General features: G+C 49.2%; 4 protein-coding genes across 7 annotated transcripts; 1 reads left to right on the top strand and 3 right to left on the bottom strand.

The window, feature by feature from the left end:
- Positions 1–823: 823 nt before the first annotated feature.
- Positions 824–4,718, bottom strand: mmp21 (matrix metallopeptidase 21). Of its 2 annotated transcripts, XM_052070802.1 has the most exons (8): positions 4,522–4,718; positions 3,574–4,438; positions 3,173–3,312; positions 2,955–3,096; positions 2,618–2,875; positions 2,292–2,464; positions 1,912–2,221; positions 824–1,025 (listed from the first exon to the last, which is right to left on the bottom strand). In XM_052070802.1, the coding sequence occupies exons 1-7, from the start codon at positions 4,663–4,665 to the stop codon at positions 1,916–1,918; spliced, it is 2,028 nt and encodes a 675-aa protein (XP_051926762.1). In that variant the 5' UTR covers positions 4,666–4,718; the 3' UTR covers positions 824–1,025; positions 1,912–1,915. The 2 variants fall into 2 exon arrangements, with proteins under 2 accessions (XP_051926762.1, XP_051926760.1); XM_052070800.1 differs by lacking the exon at positions 824–1,025 and having other exon boundaries at positions 1,637–2,221.
- Positions 4,719–5,342: 624 nt separating this feature from the next.
- Positions 5,343–8,067, bottom strand: uros (uroporphyrinogen III synthase). 2 transcript variants are annotated; one of them, XM_052070879.1, is made up of 10 exons: positions 7,922–8,067; positions 7,585–7,658; positions 7,414–7,497; positions 7,242–7,332; positions 7,053–7,127; positions 6,699–6,773; positions 6,471–6,554; positions 6,287–6,339; positions 6,080–6,178; positions 5,343–6,003 (listed from the first exon to the last, which is right to left on the bottom strand). In XM_052070879.1, the coding sequence occupies exons 2-10, from the start codon at positions 7,645–7,647 to the stop codon at positions 5,881–5,883; spliced, it is 747 nt and encodes a 248-aa protein (XP_051926839.1). In that variant the 5' UTR covers positions 7,648–7,658; positions 7,922–8,067; the 3' UTR covers positions 5,343–5,880. The 2 variants fall into 2 exon arrangements, with proteins under 2 accessions (XP_051926839.1, XP_051926838.1); XM_052070878.1 differs by having other exon boundaries at positions 5,447–6,003; positions 6,254–6,339.
- Positions 8,068–8,491: 424 nt separating this feature from the next.
- Positions 8,492–10,811, top strand: bccip (BRCA2 and CDKN1A interacting protein). Its single transcript, XM_052070899.1, has 7 exons — positions 8,492–8,684; positions 8,833–8,907; positions 8,980–9,060; positions 9,370–9,468; positions 9,551–9,738; positions 9,933–10,089; positions 10,302–10,811. The coding sequence occupies exons 1-7, from the start codon at positions 8,544–8,546 to the stop codon at positions 10,470–10,472; spliced, it is 912 nt and encodes a 303-aa protein (XP_051926859.1). The 5' UTR covers positions 8,492–8,543; the 3' UTR covers positions 10,473–10,811.
- Positions 10,565–14,922, bottom strand: dhx32a (DEAH (Asp-Glu-Ala-His) box polypeptide 32a). Of its 2 annotated transcripts, none has more exons than XM_052070786.1 (11): positions 14,363–14,922; positions 13,997–14,190; positions 13,540–13,915; positions 13,236–13,475; positions 12,969–13,062; positions 12,656–12,805; positions 12,064–12,255; positions 11,715–11,855; positions 11,443–11,645; positions 11,177–11,367; positions 10,565–11,090 (listed from the first exon to the last, which is right to left on the bottom strand). In XM_052070786.1, the coding sequence occupies exons 1-11, from the start codon at positions 14,768–14,770 to the stop codon at positions 10,904–10,906; spliced, it is 2,376 nt and encodes a 791-aa protein (XP_051926746.1). In that variant the 5' UTR covers positions 14,771–14,922; the 3' UTR covers positions 10,565–10,903. The 2 variants fall into 2 exon arrangements, with proteins under 2 accessions (XP_051926746.1, XP_051926747.1); XM_052070787.1 differs by having other exon boundaries at positions 11,443–11,633.
- Positions 14,923–14,973: the final 51 nt, after the last annotated feature.

Raw genomic sequence — 14,973 nt, 5'->3', positions numbered from 1 at the left:
TGAAAGTTCTAACTTCCTTTTCTTCACTTGCTTTTTGGATTTTGTTAGTTTGTTTGTTTGATCTCAAGATTTTTTTTGGGAGGAGTAGCGAGGGGGAGTGGAACACCCGGGTGATGGAGCGCTGAGAAATCGGGAGCGACGTCGCCACCTCACAGGGCCGCGCTCGTGCCAGGCGTCTGTTTTGTGAGGGAGATTAATGTTGCGTCAGTCACATTCTTTGTGCAAAACGGCTCGCCCGGAATCTAGCGACATTGAAAACCGACGGCGGGGGAGAAAAAAAAAATAGAGGAGCCCGGCATTTGGGGGACGCAATGCTAAATTTACTTGACATGCATAGCGTCCCGCTGTTTTCCGCCAGTCAATGCTCGCTTGCCGTCGGTGGCGTCATGAAAGCTCCTCGTGGGCGGGACGTGGCTCGGGTATGCAGCTCTACGCGCCCAACAAGGCAGGGCTTTTATTTTTTTCCCAACAAGGCTTTGCTCAGGGACATGACACATTTCTGAGGGGCTTTTGGATCTCCTGGCCTGATAATTCCTTTAATTATTCAACGCTTTGCTGGCAGATGTAGTGAGGCCATGAAAAAGGAAAAAAAAAATCTTGGGGGCAGCACACACATACACACACGTATGGATTCCCATGGAGTGGACTCTACTCAAAAATAAAGGTGGTGGAAATTCGGACCAGATGACTTGACATTTGTGTCCAACTGTTTCCGACCTCAACTCATCATAAGCGATTTGGATTTTTTTATTTCCAAGGAGGGGCAAAAAAATTCTGAGGTAAACTTAGCAGCATTACCCCAAACACAAGTTCGTGCAGCATTTCAACACGAGCCACCAAAAAGACAAAATAAATGTCTCCCCACCCTCCGCTCCTCCAAAGGATTCCGTTAAAATTGTGGTTTGTTTTGTACCTGCGCTCATTTCCTTTGTTCATGAATAATACAACGTCTCCTTCCACTGAAGTGGAGATGAAGCGACCTCCCTTTGCCTTTCATGTGCATCGTCGAAACGCAAACCCCGCACCTGTATGGAAGCATGAGAAGGTCGCGCATACAGACGAATGTGCGCACGGGGGCAGCCGTCCATCCCGCCGTCCCTCCCCACCGCCACCGCCGGCACGGCAGACTACGCTCGTGCAGATAAACGGACCCAAAACAAATGAGTCTTTGTCGAACCTTCTGCATGATAATGACGCTGATGTGAGTGCGAGTCCAGTCAGACACGATGGCTGCCACGACGACGCACAAACGCAAATGTAGACTCCAACTGGTCAGATTTCATCACGCATCCATTATGTGACCTTTCCGCTCTATGTTTTTTTTTTTTAAGTCTGTATCGTTAGACTATGACAAAGTGAAGATCCCAGCTGTCATGGTGTTTGTCTTCCTCTGAAAATTGCCTCATTTTCTTTTCATTTCTTTTTCCTTGCAGTCACTAAGCTCGACCGCAGTATCGGGCTTGTGATCCGACTCCCACCGGGGGTCTCACACCGCCCCGCTGACCCCCTTCAAAACCATCTGAATTAATAAGTGTTTCAGGTACGTATCGATTCCCCAAATCAATGTCTTGTTTGTGTTGCGCCGCACTGGCATGATGAGGTTGGAATGGAAACGGCAGAGAAAAGCAACTGCTCCTTTTTCATTCACATTTAATTTAAAGGACACCATTTTGATCGATAGTGGCAAAGAAGTCAGCGGTTCGAGTGGCAAAGAGGTTTTGAGATTTTTCTTTCAATGCAAAAAAAAAAAAAAAAAAAAAGACTTGAGACTAGCCAACAAAATAGTTTTTGTCAAAATTTAAATGGAATTCATTTTCGGGAATAAGGCTGTCACGAAATGAGGAAAAAAAAAGTACGCGCTGTGAATACTTTAGGATACGTTGCATTATCAATGGATTGACTTCCAAGTACCTCTTCATCTAGTTAGCGTGAGTGCGGTCGGGTGGACGTCGCAGATGTCGAACCAGTGCTGATCCACTTCCTTGTGCGGCAGCAGGCCGTTCCGCGGCAGGAAGGGGCGTCGGCGGCGGTCGCGGCCGCTCACCACCTGCCAGAAGCGCCGGCCCTTGAAGAGGAAGACGGCGTTGTGTGCGTACGAGAAATAGGCAACGTCGATGTTACCGCCCGGGTGGTCTCCGCCAGACACCGGCGGGAACGCCTTTTGGATGGCTTTCGGAAAACCCGGTGCCATGCCGTTGGACTCCACGTTAAAGGCGTACACCTGTCAGAAGACGTAACTTAAGTTTACGGCCATTTCATGTTTAAATCTGCCGCCGGGATGACATCCTTACAAGGGTGTTTTTGAAGAAGTAAATGCACGAGTCCCTTCGGTCGTACACGGCCGTATCAATGGGACCGGAGATTCCCGGGAAACCCTCGGAGATCATCCTGGGATAGCGGCGGCCCTGCGGGTCCTGTCCGAAGACCTTGTCGTTGTCGCTGTCGTACTTCCAGAACTGAGTACCTGTCACAACAGGTGGTCCAGGACTTATAAACCATCACACATTGGGAATTGTACCCAGGTTACCTTGAACATGACCACTTAGCTTAAATATTGCAAGATTTTGACAGTCTCTAATGGAGGTGAAAAGTATTGGATGAGGAAGTGAAACTCTACCTTTGAAAAAGTAGATGTCGTCTCGCTTCAGAGACCAAACGTGCACATAGGCGTCCACTCCATCCGCGGGGAGCCCCCGCCAGCCGATCCGCAGCGGCACCGGGTCGCCGTAGCGCGTCCGGTTGTTGCGGTTCTCGTACAGCCAGTACCAGCCCTCCCTCATAAAGTAGGTGTTGAAACGGACCACCACTTGGCCGTAGGGGCTCCTCTCCCGTCGGATCCAGTCGAACACGGTGCTGAAGCGGCCCTTGCAGGCGCCTGTGGGCAAGACACAAACGTGGGTCGAATCGAGGACTTCCCGTCCCCGTTCGAAAGCTGGACGGCGGGCGATGCTCACCGTAGAGGTTCTGTACGGCTTTCCTGTCCATCCAGCCCATTTCAAAAGCGGCCTCTTGGGGCAGGTAGCTGGGCTGCATGATGGATCCGGGTCTGTAGATGTGGGGTAGCCCTAAAACGTGTCCGATCTCGTGAACTGCCACCTAAAAAAAAAAACAATGTCCGGGCAGGATGTAAGACCCACAAAGATCGTGATCCAGGCGTTCCTTGGACACTCACCTTCAGGAGGCTAATTCCACTGCCGGTGTTCGGCGCTGTAAAATGTTCGTCGTCATCGAAGTGGATGTCGCCCAGAAACCAGGCGTGAGCAAACTCTTGACCGCTGCCATCAAACCTCTGATTGCAACCAAGATGTCTTCCTAGGTGCCACACAATTTAATCACGTGATGTTGTGTAGTGTGTGGAACGCAAAAATTGTTCTGCAGTCAAATGGCTCAAAATGCCAAAGAGGCGAAAAGTCTGACAATCCGCAAACGGGATCTTCCTATCTCTAGTTTTCTTTTGTAGAATATTTTTCTGTCAGAAAATTGTTAACCGCCAAAATAAAACTAAAAACAACTAAACAAGCTCAGCGGCAAAAGTGGCACCCAGTTTGAGTTGAGCAAGGCGTTTTGCCCCACCTGTGCCAAAGCCCAGTCTGATGTCGATGTCCTCCAGCGGTGACCCGTTGTCCTCCATGAACTGGAGCGGTGACACCTCGCTCCACATGCGGAAGGCCAGCCTGAAGATGTAGCGCTGGTCCTCGATGGACAGCTGATTGCTATAGCCTTCGCCCATCAGCCGCCACCTCAGGACGTTCTTGCTGAAGGCCACGTGGCCCATCTCGCTCAGGTCCCTCCTGTGCCGCCTGCGCTTGGTCACCAGGGCGGCCAGGTGGCGTTTCCTGCGTGTCACCGCTGGGCCTGACCGCGTTTTCGCCAAGTGGTAATCCCGGGAGGAGCTCGTCGTGAAATCGGCGCGGAAATTGGTGGCGTTGGTGTCAGAGAGAGCACTTACCGTGCCGTTAACGTTCACCTGGTCTGTTTCAGAGTCGTTAGCGACACGAGGGGGGGTGTCGCTTATTGTGTAGTTGCTGTCAGTCTCATTGAAAGTGTCTAAAGTTGTGCCGTTTTCAGCATCTAAGGCCAGACTCTCCTCAAGTTCAGGTCCAGGACTGGACACTTCCATAGGGTCCTCCGGTTCCTGCTCTATTTCCTTGTCGGGGACGCCACACCTTGGCTTGTTCATGGCCTCTTTGGTGGCGTCGTCAAAAGCGCCAGTCACTGGAAGGCCAGACAGCCTCTGGAAGTCTTTAAGTGCTGCAGTCAACGCTTGGTTTTCTCCTTCTAGAGGAGGGCGATCCCTGAAATGAGGCACCGTGGTGCCCTCCTGGATGCTCGCTTGGAGGTCGTCAAGGAAATCATAATTGTCGTCGAGATCCTCATACCTGTCCCGCGTCTCCGCCCACCTCACTGGCTTCATGAAGCCGTATCTCGATAGGAAGAGCTGATCAAGACACGCAGGAATCAGTCATGGGGATTCCACTCCACTCCTACATTTGTTTTTTTCATGATTTAATATACATTTACCTCTGCTGTGTATTCGTCCGTTATGGTCTGAGCCTGCTGGGCGTTGAACACCTGCAAATCCGAGTGATCGCGATGGTGGAAAAGCTTCTCGCCGGTGCTGGTCCAAAGAAGCAAAGAAGTGATCAGCTGGATGGAAGTCAGCATCGTGATGGCGTTTCAGGCCTGTTGGAAAAAATAAACGTTGGCTGTGTGGCTTTATAGGACCAACCGGCACAGGTGCGCTCACCCGGACGGGGAGGGCGTCCCACGGCGTTGTGTGAAAAGCAAACACAACTTGTTAGCGACAAATTGTGCGGATATGCCGTGCTGTATAACGCTCCGCTGGTTTCCAATGGACTTTGAAGAACACCCACTTTGAAGAGTGAAGCAAAATGAATTAAGAAGACCACACAGACAACAACAATAAAAGCTTTGCCATATACAGTCGATGAATATAATGTCCAATTGACAGACAAAACTAGCGAGAATAATTTCAAATAGACATTCACAGGACACTTTATTAGGTACACTTGCAGGGTGGAGAACCTTTTTCCTTTTTCGGTGTGAAAAATTTACATAAAATCTGTCAAATTGAAAACACAAAAATGTACTGTATATTTTGGCAACAAATTACCTTCTGGGCTAGTGAACACACTATACTGACCAAATCTTGCAAAAAATTGGGATCCTGGCAAATAATAGACCAGGGGTGCCCAAACTTTTTGGATCGAAGATCTACTTTTCGATCAACTAACCTCACGGGATCTACCCTTACCGGCACGCAGACGCACACACACACAGAAATTTAAGATTTACCTGCTTTATTTTATTTTTTAAATATTTTTTTTTGTGAAAATGAGACTGATTAGTGTGCAGTGTATATTAACACAAAAAATATATTACTAACATGTACAAAGACACACAAATGGTTGTTTGTTTTTTTTCTTCTCGACACTCCTCGGATCTACCAGGGACCTGTCTTGGATCTACCGGTAGATCAGGATCTACCTAATGGGCACCCTTGTAATAGACTATTTTAGATGTACAACGTATGACGGCAAACAAACAAAAAAAGATCTGTGTATAGGTGAATACATATGTAGCAAATCACAAAATGTACAGGGACACCAGTTACTAAATATTAGCAGCCGTCACAATTGTGTCCAGTTGACGGAATCCCACACGCACATCCAACATGACAGGATGCACAAAAATCTATGTAGAACCTATGCTGTGAAACGCACAGGTGGTTAGCCATTTTGGTGAACTGCATCTGCCTTTTTGTCCATACCTGACCATAGTCCTCCTCAACCAATTGACAACGGTTAGGTGTACCTAATAGTGTCCAGTAAACACACTTGACCGATAAAATTCAGATGGTCATTTTAGCGCTTTGCTGATGGCCTCCGCCAGGTGCTGCGGCGTGGGCTTCTCGGCGGTGCAGCTGACGCTCAGACCCTCCGCCAGCATGGCGTCCCGCGTGGTGGGCCCGATGGCGGCCAACTGCACAAAAGATTTGTCACTTGTCTTTTTGGAGGGGTGATTAAATTGTGCGTGTTTGTCGCACATCCAGATTTACCTTTATTTGCGGAAGCTGCTCACCGGCCAGCCCGCGCAAGGCCTGCAGACAGAAGTTGACTCCCGACGGGCTGAAGAAGGCCACACTTGCTGGGGGGCCCTAAGGGTGACAAGCAGGGATTCCCAACCGCTGTGCCTTGATATATTGCACAACATAGCACGAGTTATGTTTGACCTGTGCAGCAAAATAGTCTGTAAGATTCTTCACCACGTCAGGATGCACGGCTGTTTGATAGACAGTCAACGTCTCGAGGGGAACCCCTAGTGGACAAATCAGGTAGTGATCATCACGGGTTCCACTGTAGTTCAGTGACTATTTTCGATTGATAAATCCTTTTTAACCATCTGCTTTAAATATACAGTATACCTATTCCATAAAAAGGACATTTTACCATTCTCCCTCAAAGCCACAGGCAGAACTTCTCTTTTGATGGAGCCACAAGGGAAGAAAAGAGGGAGGATACCGGTGTCCCCTCCTACATAGAGAAGGAAGTGTGCCAATTTGTAATTAAGGCAACTTGACGAATCACAATCCTTCGTATAAATGACTTATTCGGAACAAGTAACTTGAATTAATCAATTGATAAGCCAGCCGTTCTTCTGAAAGCACGCCACCGTACGTTCAATGATGACACGTGACAGGACTTCCGCCGTCCCCGTGTCCTCACCGAGTGGGTTCAAGCCAAGGCGGCGTACTGCAGGGAAGACAAAGAAAGAAAAAAACCCAACATTTTTTCTCCATCATTTTCTATAAAAGTCAGCAACAGTGAATCACTTCCTGCCACTTAGAACTACCAGGTGCCTTGTTGACAAACATTAGGAAAAGGTCTATAGGTCGTAAAAGAACAACAAAAGGTGGGACACACTTCAGGAAGGCACCTAACCTGTTCGGAAACAAAAAGAGGGCATCGCAACAAGTTGTCACATGTGCTAATGGCACCTCGCGTGTTCATGTCGGTGGCAGGTGACTTTACCTAAGGCAGCCGTCGCTTTCCCCACCACATAAACGGACTTTGCATTCCACTTGTCTTTCGCTATGCGCTCCCATTCTGTAGAAAAAAGACACAAAAGCGTAGTTTTGTTCCACTTGTGTGACAGTTGCATTGTTTTTCACATTTGAAACGGGTGGGTTGTCCATATTAAGTTCTCCATTTTGGTTTCACCTTCTCTTCTGTCCCCAAGGCACATCTTCACTGCTTCCACTGCTCTTGGGCTTGTAAATATAAGGCCACCATATTTTTCCGTTTGGAAAACCTTTGGGGATGATAGAAATTGTCTTTAATGTAAGATGACATTCAAAAGAGACTAAATTGAGCATACAAAATGGCGGGTCACCTTTTCTGATAGGGTGTTTAGTGAAACAAACTTAAACGATAACACAGGTAGAAGGGTTGCTCGCAGGCCAACGTTCGTCATTTCCTGTGGCATTATAAAAATAGACACGCATTAAAATATGAAAATATAACGAGGGTTTGGACTGTATTGATATTGTTTTCGCGCCTCTACCTGGTTGTAAGGATCAGACCCTTGGTCTCCATCATTTGGCTCTTTCAGAAGCAGCACGTTCATCTTGAGAAAGACTGTAGAAATTATATATCATAAATTATTGAGAATATACTGGATATTTGTGGGAAACTGAGTTGAGCCGTCATAAAGAATTCAGTGAAGTGAGAACGGAGGGCGTGAATGCACACAAACCCAAACTACACCCAACTGTCAGTTTGCTGATAACAACGTAGCTTGGATGTATGATTTTGGGTGATACTAACCACTCACAATTTATTCAATAAAGCCACAAAATTCAATGAGGTGAAAACACCTACTTACATTACCCGTAACGTACCATGGCGTCTGGGTTACACCACGGTCGCAAGGATAACATTATTCTAAAAACAGAATAAAAGTTGCTAGCCTGATTACACAGCTGAGCACCTAGAGACCACTAATTGTACAGGGGAGTAGTATTAATTTAATGTTGTCTAAGGTATTTCTCCCAGGCATGACTTGTGCGTTGCAGCTAATGGGTACTTTAAAAAAAAAGTATGAATCGAATTCTCTAAGACTCAAGAACAAATGTGTGACTTCAAATTGCGGATGAAGCGCACTTTGAATATCTTTCACCCCTGCGCGAATGGTTTATCCCAAGTCGCCATTGATCCCGACCAAGCTACGGCGAGTCAGTAGGGCCGAAACAAATTTTGAGCCAAAATGGCGTCTGAGTAAACAAGTAACATTGTAACGGAGCAGTTCATTTAAATATTGAATAGTGTTTAAGTCACTTGTAAATAGGGTGACACTGTGTAAAATATTTCGTCAAGTGACTGTTGATGCACCACTGCGTATCACGGGTGAATTAACCACCTTCGTTCACGACTGCTTTATTACATTTGACAGCGAGCCATTGGGGTTCTCCGCCACGCCCACCCCTGCTGGATCGATCCACACGCTCGGCGCATGTTTGCAGCATGGCCTCGTCGGCTAAGAAGAGGGCGGTGGGTCTAGGGAAGAATCCCCGGGAAAGCGATGAAAGTTCGGACAACAGTCTGGGGGGAGACGGCGATTCCTTCAGTGAGGACAGCGAAGCGTCCGAAGAGGAGATTAACGAGGTGGGGATGATATTTTAGGGTGGGCTGAACGAATGCTATGTTGCTAACGCTAACACGGTTGTATGACAACAGTGTGTGACTAGCCTTGTGCGACTAGTTTGTGCAACTTGTAAGTGCATTAAAATAAACAGAATTCTTTGCTATTCAGGAGGTGACGGTGGACTTCGAAGGACACGCCGTTACGCACAACGACTTCAATGGCATCAAGAAGCTCTTGCAGCAGGTTGGTTGCATTCAAACAAAATAAAGAAAACAAAACAAAGTGTCTTAATGTGGTGGTTTGCTGCGCTCCAAGCTGTTTCTGAAGGCTCACGTCAACACGTCAGAGATGACCGACATCATTATCCAGCAGAACCACGTGGGAAGTGTCATTAAAGTAGGTCCACTTTTAGACTGTATTAAAAAAATCGTTTGTAGTCGATAAATACTTCGATTTTTATTACGATTTGAGGGTAATGATGATCAAATTAATTACAGTTTTAATTTACAAGGATTACAAATTGTATAAAATAGTTGTCTCAAAATTGTTGTTGATTACTTACTGTATATTTTTTTAAAAACATTTATTTTATACTTATTTATCCATCCAGCGGGGTGGTGCAGCCTATTCCAGCTGTTTTTGGGCGTGAGGCGGGGTACACCCTGAACTGGTCGCCAGTATACTGTATTATTTTTTATTTCCAAGCAAGCCGAGGTGCCCGAAGACAGTGACGATGACGACCCAGATGAAGTGTTTGGCTTCATCACCATGCTGAACCTCACAGAACAAAAGGCAAGATTCTCCGTCGTCCGCTCCCAACAGTGTCGTCGGGCTTCTGTGACGTGTGTCGTCAGGCTTCTGTGACGCGTGTCGTCATCGTGCGCAGGGCGTGCAGTGCATGGAGCAAGTGAAAGAGCTGATGCTGGACCAGTGCGAGAAGTGCTCAGGCCGCGTCGCCGCCGAACAGCTGGAGCAGATGCTCGGCGACACCGCCAAGCCCGTGGGCCTCCTGCTGAGCGAGCGCTTTGTCAATGTGCCGCCGCAGATCGCCCTGCCGCTGCATAAGCAGCTACAGTGAGTTGCTGAACTTGCATAATGTGTATGGGGATGGGTTGGGGGTGCAATCTTAAAATGAGTCTCAATTTTGGGAGAAAGACCTATAAGTGAAAAAATCATTGTTTCATTGCCAGGAAATGTATCCATATATTTTTTGGGTGGAGGAAGAAAACGATCCAAATCGAGTGTTCTCATTGCCTTTATCTTGCTAGGGAAGAAATCTCTGAAGCGGAGCGGACAAACAAGCCCAGCGGGAAGTACCACTACTGCCTGATGATCAGCAAGACCTGCAAGGAGGCCGGCAAGGCCATTCCCGCCCCCAAGGACGAATACACGTTCATCAATGCCGAGGAGGAGTTTTTCTATGAGGTGCTGAAAATACGGTTTGGCTTGACTTGCAAGTGCTCCCGACTAGCTATTTTTTTTTTCCTCTTTTTTCCACCTTGGAAAAATGACTTTGATTTGGATGATTAAGAAGGTACACTCGGTGTCAGTTAAAATCATGACAGGCAATTATGCTATCGGGCTAGTTAACAAACCTTTGCCGAGATCAAACCTGATTTTCCAATTTCTTCTCGCAGCACGCCGTCTCCACGTTCCACTTCTCAGTGCAGGACGACGCAGACTCGTGCCTGAGCGGCCGCTGGTCCTTCGATGACGTTCCCATGAAGCCGTTCCGCACGGTCATGTTGATCCCGGTGGACCGGTTCCCCGCCATCATGGACAAACTTAAAGAATATCTGACCGTGTGACGACTGGTTGCATCACAGAATAAATGGTGGGGGAGGGGGGGGGGGGGTTCACCACATCCCGGGGGAAAAAAACCAAACAAAATGGACAGTCATTATTGTTATTGCAAAGATTTAATGTGGTTATGCGAATGTGCAGCAGGATGGGGGAGGGAACCTTTGGAAGGACTCAGAAATTGTTGATTATACTTTTATCATCATGGTTTTGGGGCTTTTTAGAGGATTTCAGAAAATTGACTCGACTCAATTCAATTTTCTACTCTTGTGTTTATAAAACTATGAAAGTCTGGTGATGATGAAGGCAAAATAAACTGGACTGATTAGTCTGCAATTCAATTTCTTGCTCTCCAGAGTCCTATTTGACAAAGATTTTGTTTTTCCGACCGCTCCGTTGTACCCGTTTGTGAAATCGTGTCATTTCATAAGAATAAGCGTCACTGAATGGCACAGCGATCGGTCGACTGCACGTCGCCGCCGCTCTGGTTCTCGAGAGCTTTGCCGCTAGCTTTGTGTCCGTCATCTTGACGAGTGGCGTGCGGGTCCAGCATGTGCTGCAGGATCTCTTTGCTCTCGCTGTGGGGCAGGTTATAAAAGTAGTAAAGCGGCGCCGTTTGAGTGAATCTACGACAGGGAGATCAAATGGAAAAAAAAAAACTAAGCGTCTGACGAAGATGATTTGATGGTGGCGATGAATCGCAAAGACTCACACTCGGGGTGAAATCGCCGTGACGATCCGCATCCAGTTGTTTTCCGCCAGCGTGTAGTCGTGGAACAGCACCCACTCGGGCACCCCAGTCTGGTCGAAACGCGGCCCGTAGACGGATCGCGGGTGCACCTGGGCCACGTGCTTGTGCGCCAGGATCAGGTAATTTCCCGAGCCGTCCACGTCCCGAGCCACCTTCAAGGCCGCGGCGAAGGGATGGGGAGACGAAAATAAAAATTTGCGGAGAATTGTGGGATTTGGGCAACGCACCTGCATGAAGAAGCCCGCCAGCAGGGCCCGCTTCAGGTCGGCCGAGTTTTTCCTCGTGCCAAACGCCGGTTCCGAAATGGGCAGCTCGATGCGCTTCAGCGTGTCGGTCAGCTCTGCCCTGATGCTCTCCGCCATCCGGAGGGCCGAATAGTCCAGGAAATTGTCCCGACACCATTTATCGACACGGACGTCTGCAGAGAAAACTGAAAATCGTGAAATAAAACAAAAGTGGGAGGAATACACTCGGCTCAGAATTCAACACCGCGTCTTACACGGCTCCTTTTGGCTTCTCTTGAAGGCGTCAAAGACGTTAATGAGAGTGAAGTGGTCGCCTTCTTGGTGCTGGAATTTCCAGTGACAATGCGAGGCCTCGTGGCTCAATCCGGACGGAGGCTCCAGGAAGCAGGTCGGAGCTGAAGGCAAGAAAAACACACGAGCTGCATGAGTTGTGCTATCGAATAAAAATGATTTGGGTTACTGCGTATTATCGTTGTGTCTTTCTAAATTCCTGAGGTCTCCGAAGGCTCCATCATGTCGATAGAGTGATCGGTGGGGAACCAGGAAGCGAGTGGGCAAACCAATCAAATTGGCGTCAAATTTTTATTTTTATTTTCTGGGTACCTGAAAGCATCGCCGCGACGGTCAGCATCTCGCTGACGCAGTCGAACTCGCAGGAGGCCAGCAGCGCTTTGGCCAGCTGAGGCTCCAGGGGGATTTCGGACATGACGATGCCGATCTCGGACAGGTTGCCGTCATCGTCCAGAGCGGCGAGGTAGTCCAACTCCTCCAGGGACTGCATGAGACTCTCGGGATCTGTGGCGAGGGAGCAGAAAAGCCCCCCCCGAGAGTCAGGACCCTCCATGTTGAAATACACAGCAGCAAAGTGTGAGGAAGCGTATGCATAATGATTGACACAAAGATCGGTCGCCGAAGAGCCAAACGGGGTCACCGCCCAATCGCGGAGCGTGAGCACCTCAACGTCGTTTCCTAACAAGACAAGAACGTCTGTGTGAGCACTAACGAGTTGTCCCCCTTTTTCACCCGACAGTCAAAACAACGCCGGGCAGCCTGGCTCATGCCGGCTCGGGTCAGTTACGCCTCAACGGGCCCAAACAGAGAACAAAAAGGGCCCCTCTGTGGGAACCAAAGCACCTCTCGCAATTTTGCTTTTCCTTCCAGACAATGCTCAAGGGGTTTTCCCCGCCGAGCTCACCGGGTCGGTCGATGAACTCGCAGTGGGCCAAACCTCCGATTTCCATCCTCTTCAGGAAGAGCACAGTGGCCGTGATGTTGAACTCCAGGATCTGCGGGGATCTGCCTGCGGGCAGTTGGCTGTCCGTCGCGTATAAACAGAGACATTTACCTGCGGTGGGGGGGGGGGGGGGGGGGGGGGGGGGGAATAGTTTGAAACCAGGATAAGAAGTTGAGCCAGAGCACTTTTCTTGCTTTTTAGACAAGGTACAGACGACGAAATGAAGCCCCGCACCCCTGCATCCACCACTTCAACGTAGCCGCTTGCTATGTACCTGCTGGTCGGCACATCTTTCTGCGTAGTTCTGCCTGGCAACGACTGATGGGCTGGAGCACCTCGGAATTGGCTCTTATTCTCGGATTGTACACCTGGCAAAGGGAAGAACATCGACTCTGACTCGCGAAGAGTGTAAAGCGTAGGGGCATTGCATTTTTAGATTTGTAGGAGTCGGACGAGATGCTAGCATTTGCATTGTGGGGAGTAACTCACTCGCTACAGAACCAACCTTGATGGAGGCAAGAACCTGTCATCAGAAAATTACCATTTTCTTCTGGACTCCGCAGTCAACGACAAAGTTCACAGACTCCATGGCGCGCCACGAATCCTCTGCGTGACAGGTGGCAAGGAAAACTCTTCTGATTTTCCCACACGTTCCTGCGTCATCTGGCGGCGGCTCAAGGACCTCCCGACCAGGAAGCAGGACCGCGGGCAGCATTTGGCCCAGGTGCGCTCCTAGTCTGGTTCCTTCTTTCTGCAGGATGCTACGGGCGCGACGCACCTCCTGCGGAAGGACTCAGATGTCACGTTGTCCAACGATAGCCGTGCCGTACTTGCGCCAAACGGACCTCCTCCGATGCCAAAAAGACGAGGACGTCGCCGTCCTCCTTGGCGCGGTGGATCTCCAGAACCAGCCTCAAAGCGGAATAGAAGTAGTCTTTTTCTTCCCCGCTGCGCACCACCTCGGGGAGACTCGACGAAGGTGACTCCAAGTTGAGGATCGGGGCTCTGCGGAAGTGATTCCGAAGGCTCTCTGTCAGGGGCGGTGCGGCGAGGACCACCACCCGGAGTTCAGGCCTGTGCACGAGGATGTCCTTTAAGAGTCCCAGCAGGAGGTCGGTGCTCACCGTCCTCTGGTGGACCTGGTCAATGACGATCGCGCCGTAGTGCTCCAGAAAAGGGTCGGACATCATCTCTCTGAGCAAGATGTCATCGGTGCAGTACCTGAGGACGTACACGTGCCCTCGACGGTTCGACCGGGTTTCTACTACACTCGGTGTGCATCCGAACGGTTGAGCGACTGACCGGAGAACGGTGTCGGAGCAGCAGCACGTTTCCAGGCCAACGCTGTAGCCCACCTCATGGCCGACGTTCACGTCCATTTCGTCCGCCACGCGCAAGGCCAAGTCCACGGCCCGCTGCCCGCGAGCCTGCGTGCACACCGCCGTGCCAAAACGGTAGCGGGCCGACAGGCACAACTCTGCGCACCACTGAGGGATCTGTAGATTCAAGAAAATTAAAAAAAAAAAATGAATGGCAACATTTGCATCTGGTTTGGATATTTTAAAACAAACATTCAGTTGGGACTAAATTTATAATTCACCGTTAAAGTAACAGCTCTCATTTTTGGGGGGCTGCTGTTGTGGTGTACCTAATAATGTGTCCACTCACCTGCGTGCTCCCGCCGGCGTCAGCGTGCGCGCACACGACCAGCAGTTGCGCGCGAGCGAGCGCGTCGTCGAAACGTCGCCGCAGCGTCCAGACGGGCAGCTTTCTCCTGTCGGCCAGCAGTTTGTAGTATCGCGACGACAAAGGTAAACCGTCGAAGCGGTTCAGCTCCAGCTCGTCTCCGAAGTCAAAGGGAGCCTCGCCGGCCCGTTCGGTCGCACTTTGGCACGTCTTCGGAGCATCGTTCGTGGGATTTTCCTTGCAACTCATGTTGCGTTCAGTGCGAGTCCGAAATGCCAGCGTTACTGGTTGACGTGACCGAGGTGCTCCCTCCTCCCACCGGCACACGACGGTCTGTCCCGACTGACGATGAACGCCCCACCCCCGCTTTGCTGTTGCGCGCGTTCCCATTAATGACTATTCAATCAAGCATCTTTAACGCCATTATGAACGTATATATGTGTCAAAATCATTGGCAAATATAAACACGCGTTCATGAGAAATGCTACTCTTAGTTTGCTTTGGTTCATATCAAGAAAGGTGTATATATTTTTTTTCTTCCAAAATGCTGGAATAAATAAATGTATTTTGAAATGTTTGCTGCAGCATTTCCT

This window comes from Hippocampus zosterae, chromosome 7 (genome assembly GCF_025434085.1).
Source record: "Hippocampus zosterae strain Florida chromosome 7, ASM2543408v3, whole genome shotgun sequence".
Lineage (NCBI taxonomy): Eukaryota > Metazoa > Chordata > Actinopteri > Syngnathiformes > Syngnathidae > Hippocampus > Hippocampus zosterae.
Note: the sequence above shows the minus strand (reverse complement) of the source record. Positions and strands in the feature narration are given on the sequence as shown.

Excerpts from the sequence above, each read along its gene's own strand:
- uros (XM_052070878.1), bottom strand. The coding sequence starts at position 7,647 with ATGAACGTGCTGCTTCTGAAAGAGCCAAATGATGGAGACCAAGGGTCT. Across the intron at positions 7,498-7,584 it reads GGTCTGATCCTTACAACCAG|GAAATGACGAACGTTGGCCT; the intron begins GTAGAGGCGCGA and ends ATAATGCCACAG. Across the intron at positions 6,179-6,253 it reads CAGACTATTTTGCTGCACAG|GGCCCCCCAGCAAGTGTGGC; the intron begins GTCAAACATAAC and ends TGTCACCCTTAG.
- bccip (XM_052070899.1), top strand. The coding sequence starts at position 8,544 with ATGGCCTCGTCGGCTAAGAAGAGGGCGGTGGGTCTAGGGAAGAATCCC. Across the intron at positions 9,469-9,550 it reads AACAAAAGGCAAGATTCTCC|GGCGTGCAGTGCATGGAGCA; the intron begins GTCGTCCGCTCC and ends CATCGTGCGCAG. Across the intron at positions 9,739-9,932 it reads CCGCTGCATAAGCAGCTACA|GGAAGAAATCTCTGAAGCGG; the intron begins GTGAGTTGCTGA and ends TTATCTTGCTAG.
- mmp21 (XM_052070802.1), bottom strand. The coding sequence starts at position 4,665 with ATGCTGACTTCCATCCAGCTGATCACTTCTTTGCTTCTTTGGACCAGC. Across the intron at positions 4,439-4,521 it reads CGGACGAATACACAGCAGAG|CTCTTCCTATCGAGATACGG; the intron begins GTAAATGTATAT and ends TGTCTTGATCAG. Across the intron at positions 3,097-3,172 it reads GTGGAATTAGCCTCCTGAAG|GTGGCAGTTCACGAGATCGG; the intron begins GTGAGTGTCCAA and ends TTTTTTTTTTAG.
- dhx32a (XM_052070786.1), bottom strand. The coding sequence starts at position 14,770 with ATGGGAACGCGCGCAACAGCAAAGCGGGGGTGGGGCGTTCATCGTCAG. Across the intron at positions 12,256-12,655 it reads CGAGTTCATCGACCGACCCG|ATCCCGAGAGTCTCATGCAG; the intron begins GTGAGCTCGGCG and ends CCCTCGCCACAG. Across the intron at positions 11,091-11,176 it reads ACGGCGATTTCACCCCGAGT|ATTCACTCAAACGGCGCCGC; the intron begins GTGAGTCTTTGC and ends TCCCTGTCGTAG.